The 13,339-nt window shown below is 46.5% G+C and overlaps 1 protein-coding gene across 3 annotated transcripts in view; it reads left to right on the forward strand.

Moving 5' to 3' along the window:
* The first annotated feature begins 473 nt into the window (after positions 1-473).
* The window catches only part of ATF6 (activating transcription factor 6), a 90,555-nt gene continuing 77,689 nt past the window's right edge, over positions 474-13,339 (forward strand). The window contains exons 1-2 of one of the 3 annotated variants that reach the window (XM_032226359.1): positions 474-624; positions 9,481-9,557. In XM_032226359.1, the coding sequence (XP_032082250.1) occupies positions 561-624; positions 9,481-9,557 (141 nt within the window). In that variant the 5' untranslated portion in view covers positions 474-560. The remainder of the gene's footprint in view (positions 625-9,480; positions 9,558-13,339) is intronic. The other 2 variants (XM_032226358.1, XM_032226357.1) reach the window with 2 other exon arrangements.

Here is a 13,339-nt window from a genome sequence, read left to right on the forward strand (position 1 = left end):
CGGGTACCACTACTACCTGTAACAGCCTCTTAAGTAGGATTGTTCCAAATGTATCGGCATTTAGCAACAGCAAACCACAGCTAAAATCTTGCCAAGAAAACTGCAGGGAATCATTGATGCGCCGGCGATGTTAACCAGTTGGCTAATGATGAAGCGTCTTCAAGCAAGCAACAGAGAGTACCACGGATTCCACAATCAAGACTGGCTCAAGCCCAAAACAGAACAAAAACTTTAAAAACTGAAATCTACAAGGCTGCAAATTCGGTTAAGTTCTTTGAAAAAAGTCCCCAGCCTGTCTTTTAAAAAGCGTGAAAAAAAGTTTACGCAGGCAACGTTATTTATACAGAGATGCCTCCCAGCTTCATCGCTGCCGCTGTCTTCCGCAGGGGAATCGAGAGAGAGAGAGATTGCGAGGTCAAAATAAGGGAGAAGCCGAACGTTGTTCTAAGGATTTTGGTCCTTGGCGGCCCCCGTAGTCGAGGGGCGGGGATTGCGAGTAGGATGAGTGTATATACTTTTACGTACCTCACGAGCTTGGTGTGCGGTCCCGGAAGACGGAGATGTCGGCTGCGATGACGGCGTCTGTCGCCGGCTGGCCCTCCGGAGAGCCCAGTCTCGAATGGGGTAAGGACGGCCGTGGGAGGGGAGAGCTCGGCGGCAACATCAAGCCGTACTTGGTCACCGTCGGCAGTAATGGCGTGTGTGTGTGTGGGAGATTGCCCCGGGCAGAAGAGATTCAGTGACAGCCCCCCCCACCCATGTGGGGCTGGTTTGCCCCTCGCTTCTTCTAGTTGTTTCCCCTTCTTAAGCTCTCTCAGGGGGAGCTTCGTCTTTGGCTCTTCCGATCATCACCCGAGGAGACAGAGAGGGACATGGCCAGGTTTATCTAGGCGTCTTCCTTTCCGCCGGTTTTCGTCTCCCTCTCTCGCCGTGATTTAAGTGTTTAGGACAGTGTTTCTCAACCTTAGCAACTTGAAGATGTCTGGACTTCAACTCCCAGAATTCCCCAGCCAGCGAATGCTGGCTGGGGAATTCTGGGAGTTGAAGTCCGGACATCTTCAAGTTGCCAAGGTTGAGAAACACTGGTTTAGGATTATTTCCTATTGCCTGTGTCTCTGTCATCTTATAGGGCAGGTATTGCTTTTATTGCTATGTTGACGTTTATTCCTGGAGGAAAAGAAACTTGTTAAAAGACATTTGTGACAGAGGCTCGTGGATTTCCTGTTTTTTTCTTCCAAAGAGAGCCTTCTGTTGTAAGCACGCTATGTAACTTTAATAAGGTTGGGACCTAACTGTTGTTTGAGCCAGAGCATGTATTATTTATTAACTTGATTGATGTTTTTTACGCTCTGTTCTCCAACCTGAAAGATTCTTTGGAACAGTGTGTAGAGTCATTAAAAGCCTTGATAGTTTCTGCCCTCAGATTTTATTTTCTTACAAATGCAGTTGAGAGGAGAAAGAGAAATGGGGGTGCGGGGAGAGCATATACAATATCTAACTGATGGCCTTGTTGCCCTTCTTGGGGGAGAATGTGCTTTAAAATGGGGAAATTGCAGGAGAGAAAAATGTTGACAGTATTGCACCCCTGTTACAATTGTCCACAAGTAGCTTATGATTCCTTTTATAGATTGTGCAAAAATCTAACTTTGTTTAATTACAAACAAAATACCTTCTGTGTGTCTACTGTAAGTGGTGGAAGTGATAAAACATTCCATGATGTCTGAACCAGATACTTCTCTAACTTTACTTTCCCCGAGGGTTAGACATCTTCAATATATTATGTTTTTTGACGATAGTGTATTGAATGTACAAACAAACAAACAAATAAACAAATAATTCCTAGTCTTTGAGTTTCTGTAGTTTATTTAACTTGGTGTATCCAAATTAAAATTATTAGGAAATTTGCAATAACATGTTGGAATTCTAATACAATACCACATGCAAATATGCTACAGTATCATCTCATGGGCTGATGTAAGACCAGTGCTTGAAAAGTAATCTAGTTCACAGTGTCACATTGTTGCATACATCAGCAGTGGTGCTTAAAGATTTGTGATCCTGTATGAATTTTCAATATTTCTCAATTTTCTATGAGTTGGTAGTTCAAGTTTTAAATTGGTGACCTTATGGATCAAGCTCAAGATCAATATGGATCAAGTTTTAATCATTCAAAAGAAAGATAAGAGAATAGTAATTCCATTTGTGCTGGGTGAAATCTGATTGCTTTCTCTTGGTAGATATTTTTGTCCTGCCCCCTAGATCATCTTGCCTAGTAAGCAGAGCAGCTGGGTCCAGATGGAAAGTCTAAAAGTCTAATCTTAGCAAAATGAAAAGCCTCATTCTGTCTTCCATTATTTCTTTCCCTGTCCTTCGAAACACAGCTACTCCCTGGAAGATACAAAACCGCTAGAGCAGGGCTGTCAAACTTGTGGGCCATGGACTGGAGGTGTCACATGCTGGCCACACTCATGCTGGGTTTCGCAAAGGGGAAAGTCCTGATATGTCACGTGATGCTGTCTTGACGCCGAGGGTTTGACACCCCTGCACTCAAGAGTCTCTTTTGCAGCACTGGTGCTATGCAGGAAGCATGGCTGAACATTCTGCTGATTCCTCTAGTGCCATGTTAGAGCAGTGCTTAAACATAGGTCAAATCAATGTCTAGACTCTTGTGTTCTCGGAGATACAACCGGTGGCTGCCAAGAAAGACAGGAAGAGCCCTGATTGGTTGTGATGCGCCTTCTGGCTGGCGGGAAAAATACAGCTTTCCCATTGGTTCCCCGTCTGACAGCTCTGAGATAAATAGCTGTCAGATGAGGGTTGTTGGTTTGTTCTGTTCTACTTGTGTTGGAGTTAATAAATAGTTCTGCTGCAACCAGTCACCTCCTCAGTTATTGATTACACTGACAACAGACATAAAACTGGCGATGAAGGTGTCTTCCTCGAACCCGCAGATTTTTCCGACTATGGCCACCACAAATGTATTTGGCGAATTCTGCCCTGAGGCAGAATCCTGGGATGCTTTCCTTGAATGTTTTGAGTGTTTTCTTCAAGCTCACGATCTAACCGGTCTCTCCCTTGAGAGGAAAAGAGGAGTTTTCCTCAGTTACTGCGGTCCCGACATGTTCGCGATGGCTCAGGCCCTAGCCGCCCCGACTCCGGTCCACACGATACCTTAGGACTTATTACTGACTAAATTGAAGGCACACTATGCCCCTACTCCCTCCCAATTCGCTCATAGGCAGTTGTTTCGCAAATGTACCCAGGCTGAGGGAGAGTCCATCAGCCATTACATTACCTCCCTCAGAGCTGCCACTATCCATTGTGAAATTGGGGACTTGGATGAGGCACTTCTTGAGCAATTTATCTATGGCCTCAAAGACATGCATCCAAAGTGGAGGCTTCTAGCTCGGTCAGAGCTCACCTTGAAAATTGCTGTGGATGAGGCGTGTGCCTCGGAGATGGCTGAGAAATCTACCTCAGAAATTCACCGTTACCAACTGGCTGCTACTGTTCCCTCACTGGCTTCCTCGGTCCACCACCAAGGCAGGACTGATGACCTTGATTCTGAGGTGGACCTCGCCATCGCCGCCTCAAATTACTTAACTACAGAGGCGCCGCCTCACAAAAGGACTGGAGAGGGTGTTTAAGTTGTGGTGGAAAACACTTGTGCTCCACCTGCAAATTTAAGTCAGCCATCTGCCGCCAGTGCGGAAAGAAGGGACATATAGCATCGGTCTGCCGTACCGGAGCCCCTGACAACCGTTCCACCAGTTCCGCTGTTTCTAATCACCTCAGTAATTTTAAGTCTGGCAGCAGACTGCAGAGCTGTTTTGCCATCGGAAACCATGAAGATGACCGTTCTGAGTGGGCTATTGACTCTGCTTCTACCCTGCTTGGGGGTCGTGGTAAGATTCACATTAAGCTCTCTTTGGAGGGCCAGCCCTGCACCATGGAACTGGATACTGGCTCGGCAAAATCTATCATGTCCTGGGACACATTACACCGCCTTCTACCGCGTCTCCGCCAGCAGCTGTTGCCTACCCACTGCCGCTTGAGAGACTATCAGGGCAATCCTATCCCCATTTTAGGCTGCGGCCAGTTCCTTGTCCAGTATGGCCATTTCAGGGGGCATCTGCCTCTCATTGTAGTACAGAACCCTCTAGCGTCCCTACTGGGGCTTGATTGGTTCTGAGTGTTAGGGGTCTCCAATTCTGGCATTCATTCAACCCTACTGGGGAATGAATTCAACTCTTTGCTGCAGGAATTCGCCGATGTTTTTGACCCATCTCTAGGCACATACAAGGGCACCCCTATTTCCCTCAACCTTGACCCACAGGTGGCACCCGTTTGCCTTAAAGCGCGTAGGGTTCAGATTGCTTTAAAGGAAAAAGTTGCTGCAGAAGTAAACAAACTACTGGAGCAAGGGGTTTTGGAGCCTGTAGACCACTCGAAGTGGGAGAATCCTATCGTGATTTCCCTTAAGTCCGATGGCACAATAAGGATCTGCACGGACTATAAATCGACTTTGAATAAGGTTTTGCAGGCTCACCCCTACCCTATGCCAGTCGTGCAACACGTCTTGCATTCCCTGGGCCAAGGTAAGGTGTTTGCCAAGCTGGATCTGGCACAAGCCTACCAGCAACTGTCAGTTGACGATGAAACCGTAGCTGTGCAGACTATCGTCACACACCGCGGTGCTTTTAAATGTCGGCATCTACAGTTGGGGTTAATGTGGCCCCGGGCCTTTTCCAAAGCTTGATGGAGCGCCTGCTCCATGGCATTCCCGGTATCATTCCTTATTTCGACGATGTCCACTGCATATGGCAGATCAGGACTCCAGCCTCAAACTTAAGCACTCTAAATGTCAGTTAGGGGTGCCCTCGGTGGAATTTCTGGGATTTTTGATCAATCAACATGGCATTCACCCCACCCCTGCGAAGGTGGAGGCTATCACCTCAGCTCCGGTGCTCCAATAGGACCGAATTGCAGGCCTTCTTGGGCCTTTTAAACTTTTACTCCACTTTCGTTCCTCATAAGTCATCAGTGGCAGAGCTGCTCCATCGGTTGCTGGATAGTTCCGCTCAGTGGACCTGGACCAGCTGCGAGGCGCATGTGCTCGCAGCTGTCAAAAAAATATTAACTTCCGCACCTGTCCTTGTCCAATATAATGAAAAACTTCCCCTAGTTCTTGCTTGCGATGCCTCCCCTTTCGGGGTTGGGGCTGTGTTGAGCCATTCCTACCCTGACGGGACAGAGGCTCCTATAGCCTTTCACTCCCGCACTTCATCAAAGGCTGAACAAAATTATAGTCAGCTTGATAAAGAGACCCTAGTAGCCGTGGCGGGAGTAAAACGTTTTCATCATTACTTGTATGGCCGTCCTTTCCAATTGCTGACGGACCATAAGCCACTGCTAGGGATTTTAGCTGGGAATCGACCCACTCCGCCTATAACTTCCCCGTGCATGTCACAGTGGGCCGAATTTCTGTCCGCATACTCCTATACTTTGGTCCATCGACCTGGGAAACACATGGGGCATGCAGATGCCCTAAGCCACTGCCCGCTGCCCCTTTTAGTCTCCGACCCTGCACCCTCGAATTCCATCTTTTTAATTGATGAACTCAACCTCCCCTTGTCTGCTACCAACATCGCCCAATACTCACTGAAGGACCCTGTCCTCTCCGGGATCTTGGACTCAGTACACAGGGGTTGGCCACCAGGGCCTAGGGACCCTCAATTCCTTCCCTACTACAACCGACGGGAGGAATTGTCTGTCATGCAAGGGTGTTTGCTATGGGGCTCTCGTGTCGTGGTTCCGACAACATTGCGACGGCCCATTTTGCTCCGTCTCCATGAGGGCCATCCAGGCATAGTGCGCATGAAGGCCCTTGGCCGCAGCTATGTCTGGTGGCCCTCCATGGATAGCGACATCACAAGATGGGTGCAATTGTGCTCCCCTTGCCAGAGGGTTTGGCCAGCCCCTCCTGCCGTTCCGCCCAGGGATTGGGATGTACCCATGGCTCAGTGGAGTCAACTACATGTTGACTTCATGGGCCCCATTACGGGCCAGACCTTTTTCTGGTCAGAGAGCCGAGGTGGGGCAGTGGTTAAATGTAGCACTGCAGGCTACTTCAGCTGACTGCAGTTCGGCTGTTCTAATCTCACCGGCTCAGGGTTGACTCAGCCTTCCATCCTTCCGAGGTGGGTAAAATGAGGACCCGGATTGTTGTTGGGGCAATATGCTGACTCTGTAAACCGCTTAGAGAGGGCTGAAAGCCCTATGAAGCGGTACATAAGTCTAACTGCTATTGCTATTGCTATTTTCATTGTAGTGGATGCCCTGCCAAAATGGGTCGAACATTTTCCCACGCACAGTACCACGTCCGGGACGACCATTGCAGTATTAGACAGTCTTTTTACGACCCATGGGTTGCCAGACATTTTAGTGTCTGACAGTGGTCCACAATTTACGTCCGATGCCTTCCAGACTTACTTGGCAAGCCTCGGCATACACCATGCATTGGTACCTCCCTTTCACCCGGCTGGAAATGGGTTGGCCGAATGCGCTGTGTGCTTGGCTAAGGAGGTCCTTAAGCCGCATGGGACCATTGCCCTGGTCTGTCAAGATTACAACATACCTTAGGGCTCAGCATTCCATGCCTTGCCCAACTTTCGGCAAGGTTCTAATGGGCCGCCAGCTATGTACTACATTGGACAGACTCCATCCTACCTATTCTTCTTATAGTTTCCTCCACTTAGATGCCCCAGTGCATTTGTTGTGGGGAGGGGGTATTCACCCAGAATTTTGCGGGTAAGCCCAAATGGCTGCCAGGCTGCATTACCCAGATAACTGGGCCCTGTTCTTATAGGGTCCAACTCACTGATGGGAGACATTAGCCCCCGTCATGTAAATCAACTGCTCCACCGCGCTACAGAGGAGGCCCCCTAGCCTGCAGACCAGACCAACCTCCATTGACAACCCTGACGCCGCCTGCCGGCAAGATGTTCCTGAATTTGTTGAAGCCGAAAGAGCGATTCCCATTGCAATCTCGGCAGGGGATGGGCCTCCTGTCAATGTATTCGTCCTCCTAATAGACATGGCACTTCTCCCCTGGCGGCGGATACACCTGTTTTAAGGTGGTCCCAGTGCATGTGCTGAAGGCCGGCTTATCTACAAGATTACGCTTGCGCAGTCCGGGGGGAAGGAGTGTTGTGTCCTCGGAGATACGACCGGCGGCTGCCAAGAAAGACAGGAAGAGCCCTGATTGGTTGTGACGCGCCTGCCAGCTGGTGGAAAAAATACAGTTTTCCCATTGGTTCCCCGTCTGACAGCTCTGATATAAATAGCTGTCAGACAGGGGTTGTTGGTTCGTTCTGTTCTACTTGTGCTGGAGTTAATAAATAGTTCTGTTGCAACCAGTCGCCTTCTCAGTTATTGATTACGCTGAGAACAGACATAAAACAGACCCTAATCCTATAAAATGTTATAGAAAGACTTGAAACCATGCAAAGAATCTCACCAACATTCCTGAGTTGAAACTGTTCTATAAAGAAGAATGGGCTAAATTTTCCCCAAACTGGAATTTGGAATTGATCAACATTATTGAAAATGTTTAGCTGCATTTATTGCTGCCGAAAGAGAACACGCCAATTCTAAAGGAAAGGTTCACATACTTTTGCTATGCACGAATAGGACGCTTTGGATCATATTCCTCAAGAAATAAAAGAAGATCTATAATGTTTTTTAACTTATTGGTTTACCTGGATTCTCTTTATTTAGTTTAAGGACTTGTTGTGGAAAACAGATCACACTTTAGGTCATATTTATGCAGGAATACTGATAAATTCTAAAAGGGTTCAGAAACTTTTAAGCATCACTGAATATGAAACAACCAGGGGAGGTTATCCACTGGGATGCTGATGATATGCTTTCTACTCTCCAATCTCAACCCAGTGAAAAATGCAACAGATGTCCTGTCTCAGGGCCTGGAGACTTTTCAGGAACTGAATGGGGAAAGGCAGGCTGGCACTTGACTCAAAGAAGACAGAGTGACTCAGTTCCACCACAAAACCGCGCCCGACTAAACCGAGTCGCTGACGTCATCAACAGGGCGACAACAGCGCGGAGACAGAAGCACGCTGTAAACCCTAAACCTAAAATTAACCCCTAAACCTAACCCCCCCTAAACCTAATCCTAAACCTAACCCTAAACCTAACCCTAAACCTAACCCTTAACCTAACCCTAAACCTAACCCTAAACCTAACGCTTAACCTAACCCTAAACCTAATCCTAACCCTTAACCTAACCCTAACCCTAATCCTAACCCTAACCCTAACCCTAACCCTAATCCTAACCCTTACCTTAAGTTGAATCGGCTTGCTTTCAAAGCGCTATTTAAAGCGCCCTTCTTTCTCCACACTGGCTGTTGTCACCCTGTTGATGACATCAGCGACGCGGTTTAATGCGGCTTAGTCGAGCGCGGTTTTGACGGGTCACGGAGTGACTCTTAATTGAAGAACTTTATGGTTCCAGAATTATATCATCTTTGACTCTTGAAAGGGTTGTGGTCCTTTGAACTTGTAGTTTCATTCACAGCTCTGAAAAACCATGTGATCAGCAGGGGCTTTGCCCAGCTGGGGCTGGTAGGCCACCTGTGACCTTATCTGAAACAGGATATTCCTCATTAGATTTCTGTAATTTGATCTCCTTAATGGTGTCCTTACAGACCACCTGGAAACTTCAGCTGCTCCAGAACGCAAGAATTAGCATGTTTGTTCACCAGTCTTGGTTTTGTAATGATGCGCTATTATTATAATTGGTTGCCAGTGTGTTTGTGAGTGCAATTCAGTATAATGGTTGCTACCTTTAAAGCCCTCAGTGCTTAGGGCCTTGTTATTTAAAATATCATCTGTCTCAGATAGTCTCTATCTATCTATCTATCCCACATGGCTAGAGAGTAACTATTAAGAGTTCTCATCTATCAGGAGGGGACCAAAAATTGGATGTTTTGCTGGCAACATCCTGGTAAATGCACTTTTTCCGGAAAACTTTGGGGTGGGGGGCATGGGGGGGGTATAAAAATGTGTGCATATTTATGTCTGTACATAATTATTAATTTGTTATTAACTGTTATAACTTTGTTATTGAAGCTTTACAATTTAGGTTTATTATTTTAATAAACCATCTAAAATGCAAGATGCTCGAAGAGGTAGCTATATATGTAAATAAACAACCACCTAATTTGGAAAAGAGCCAATTTCCTGAAAGGTAAATGTGCATTTATATATTTTAAAAATACTGAATCTTGGAATGAAAATAATTTGAAATAACATACAATAAAATTATGTTCTCCTTCTTTGTTTTGATACCATTGTAGAATTTTGCCCAGTGGAATGGTCTGTACCTTATTTTTAGGAAATGAGGAAGGCCTGAATTATTTTGTGTGTTTTTCATACCTTATGTGTTTATTTAAATCCTAGAATCTCTTCTCTTCAGTGAAATTGGTGATCTCTTAGGAGAAGATGAACTTCAACTAGATGTTGAGAATGAAACCTATGTGAGTAAGAAGAAAGCATTATTAACCTTAATTATTTTATACTGTGTACATATCCTGGTTTTTATTCTTTTCAATCCAATAAAATGCTGCAAAGAATTTTATGTCAAGGGATTTAGGATTTTGTTCAACCATAGAAAAGAAAATAGAACAGAAAATGGCCATATTTAATAGGTGGAGAGAAATAAATGATAGAAAGATCAACAAATGAACTGTACCAGTCTTGGTGCTATAAAATTGTTTTATGATCTTCCTGAATTTCAGATGTCACTAATCACAAGAATGCTGTAAAACAAGCCTATCTTAATTTTTCTGATTAGCAGCAGGGGGAACTTGCTGTAGATTTAACATAAGAAATGTGAAACAATCCGGCTATTTAAATAATAGGGAATTTGGAGGGCTTCTAGTCCAACCCCCTGCTCAAGCAGGAGACCTTAGACCTTTCTGGATTGGCGGCCTGACTGGCTGTGTATCCTCTCGTGATTGGTTTGAGTCAGATAAGCTCTTTGGGCTCCGCCCCCTGGAAGTGAGCCTGCCCAGTTTTATGACGAAGAGCTCTCTCCGACTCGTTGCATCATTCGCTCCAGACTCTTGATTCAGTTTTTTTTTTTTTGCTTTTATTGTCTGCAACATCAATAATTAAATAACAATATAAACAATGAACATAACACTTAGTTGTCCAAACATAGTCAGGGAGGGACTGGATACTCCTCCCCCCACTATGAGAAGAGGCGTATCAGGTAAGTACCAACGCCCTTTCTCCATAGTGAGGGGGGAGGAGTATCCAGAATGGGACGTACCAAAGCCTGCACGTCCCTAGGGAGGGAGATCCCTGAGGCCATATGTCCCCCACTCAGGCCTGTTGAGGCATGGGTCCAGCCCTGTGAACCGCCTGCAACCCCCTGCGGCCGAACGAGGCCTCTGCCGAGGCAAAGGAGTCCAACTTATAGTTCCTAACAAAGGGAGAGGGGGAAGCCCACGTGGCTGCCCTGCAGATTTCGGCCAGGGATGCTTGTGTGGCCCAGGCCGTGGATGTGGCTGCACTCCGTGTGGAGTGGGCTGTGATATGATTTGGTGTCTGTAACCCCTGCGATTGGTAAGCAGTGGCAATGCAGGTTCACGGCCACCTGCCGATAGTGGTGGAAGTTACCTTATTACCCAGGGATCCTGGTTGGAAGGAGACAAACAGGGCTTCGGATTTCCTGTTTGGTCTGGTTCTCCTGAGGTAAACCCTCAGAGCCCTCCTAACGTCCAGAGAGTGCCACTTCCTCTCCAATGGGTGAGAAGGGTCTGGACAGAAGATGGGCAAAATCAGTTCCTGGGCTCGATGGAAGCAGGAGCACACCTTGGGAATGAAGGATGGATCCAGCCGTAACACCACCCTATCTTGGTGGAAGACACAGAGATCCTCCCTGGTGGACAGTGCCTGTAGTTCGGATATCCGCCTGGCGGAAGTGATGGCCACCAGGAAAGCCACCTTCAGGGTCAGGAACTTAAGGGAAACTGTTTGTAATGGCTCAAATGGGGCGCCCGTTAGAGCGTCCAATACCCTGTGTAAATCCCAGGAAGGGTACCTGTGTACCGTAGGTGGTCTGAGGTTGGAGGCCCCCTTAAGGAATTGCCTGACCATGGGGTGGTGTGTCAGGCTCTGATTTCTGCCACACAGGAGAACTGATGAGATGGCTGAGACCTGTCTCCTAATTGTGTTAGGAGCTACCCCTCTATCCAGGCCCGCCTGGAGGAAGTCCAGAACCTGAGGCACCGAGGCCTGGATGGGGTTGAACCCCCGGGAGTTGCACCAAGAGTCAAAGGCCCGCCACGTGGAGCCATAGATGCGCTCTGTGGAGGGCCTGCGGGCGGCCTGGATAGTCCTTATCACCCTGGGGGAGAAGAGGTCTTTCCCCAGGATGCTCCGCTCCACCGCCAGGCGGTCAACTGGCTGCAGCTTCCGCTCCAAGTTGTCCCCTTGGTCCGGTTGAGCCAGCCGGCTCTGATGAACCCACCCCTGCTGTATGTTCTGCCCTCAGCGAATGTTGTCTAAATTCATAGGCTATCTGAGGAGCTTCTGCGATCTCTCATAGTCGGGCATCCCATTCTGAGTTTGTGGTGGGTTCTGGCATGGGGACCAGCCTGTCTGACCCTTTTTTTCCCCCCGGCCATAAGGGTGCTATGATTCTATGGCTAGGATTAGCGCAGAGATATTCAGAATGTAAACACAGACAGAGTTTAATGGGCGGCCACTAGAGTGTGTGTAGAGATGGAGTGAGGGGAGCTGGCTGACTGGCTGTGACCGCCAGTCGCAATGCTCACATGAGTGGGGCCATGACGACAATTGTGTGAATAGCGCTGTGACCTCCCATGACGCTTGTGGCAATGCATGAGTGGGTTGCGCGCACCGGCCAGCCACTCACACGGCCCAGTGGCGATTATGCCACTGCCTGACAGAGGGCTGTGGGCTACAGGTTGGGGACCCCTGCCCTAGACCATTTCAGACAAATGGCTGTCCAATCTCTTACTATTTAGCAAGCTTTAAAGAATCAAAGGGCGTAGGTTGTAGAGGAGCCAATTAAATGTATTTACATCAGAAAGCATAGTAACTCTCTAAAATTGGCTTGTGACTACTTTTCATACTTGCACTTTCAACAGTTTGCTTTCAGATCATAATACATGCATTTCCTGTTTTTGCATTCTGAATGTTTCATTTATTTATTTACAAGTATTTATGTGTACAAATAGTCCTTGACTTGAAACCACAGTTGGGACTGGAATTTCTGTTGCTAAACTTCCTGGTCATTAAGTGAGTTGCACCTGAATCTTGAGACCTTTTTGCCGCAGTTATTCAATGAGTCATGTGGTTGTTAAGCAGAACACACAGTTGTTAAGCAAATGTGGTTCCCTCATTGACTTTGTCAGAAGTCTATTGTGAAGGTCACAGATGGCAATCATAGAACCTGGGATGCTACAACTGTAATAAATACATGCTGATTGCCAAGCGTTTGAATTCTGATCGCATGACCATGATGGTTGCAAGCGATTGTAAGTCACTTTTTCCAGTGCCATTGAATGATCATTAAGCTAATTGTTGTAAGTCAAGGACAACCTGTATTAGATATTTAAAAAGATTTCTTACTGTCTCTTTCTCTTGCATTATTAATGTATGATATTAAATTTGTATTTCATTGGAAAGCGAGTAGTCAGGCAAAACCCATTTTGCAGTAATTCCTGAAATGCTGATTGTTTCCATATTAAAATATGGACTTGGAAGGTTCACCAACAAAACCGCGATGGACAAATAAGTGCTGTCAAAATTGCTAATTGATTTTCGACAAATGCGCGCCGACAAATGCATGCTGACAAAATCGCGTCATCAACAAACCATAGACAGCCCAGTGAGTGTGCTGGACCTTTAACATAGTGGGACACGTATACGTACGTTACAACCCTAACCCTAACCCTAAAGATTTTTCGATTTTATTATGTTTGTCATCGCGCTTTTGTCATCGCGCTTTTGACGTCGCGAATTTGTGGGCGCGATTTTGACTTTACGTTTAAATCGGCGCTATTTTGTCGGCGCGCATATATCTATCGCGCAATTGTTGGGTCACGGACTTGGAATTGGTTAAAGCATCTGATTATTGGGAATTGAGAGAAAATGAAATATTAATTTATAAGATAGGGTTATAGTGTTGTCATGGCTGAGATGATTTCTTTTGACTCTGTATGAAACTTAAACTTGTTCTTAAAATTAAAAAGCTTTTTGAAATTTTAATTTTAAAATTTCAAAC

Source organism: Thamnophis elegans, chromosome 11 (assembly GCF_009769535.1).
Source record: "Thamnophis elegans isolate rThaEle1 chromosome 11, rThaEle1.pri, whole genome shotgun sequence".
Lineage (NCBI taxonomy): Eukaryota > Metazoa > Chordata > Lepidosauria > Squamata > Colubridae > Thamnophis > Thamnophis elegans.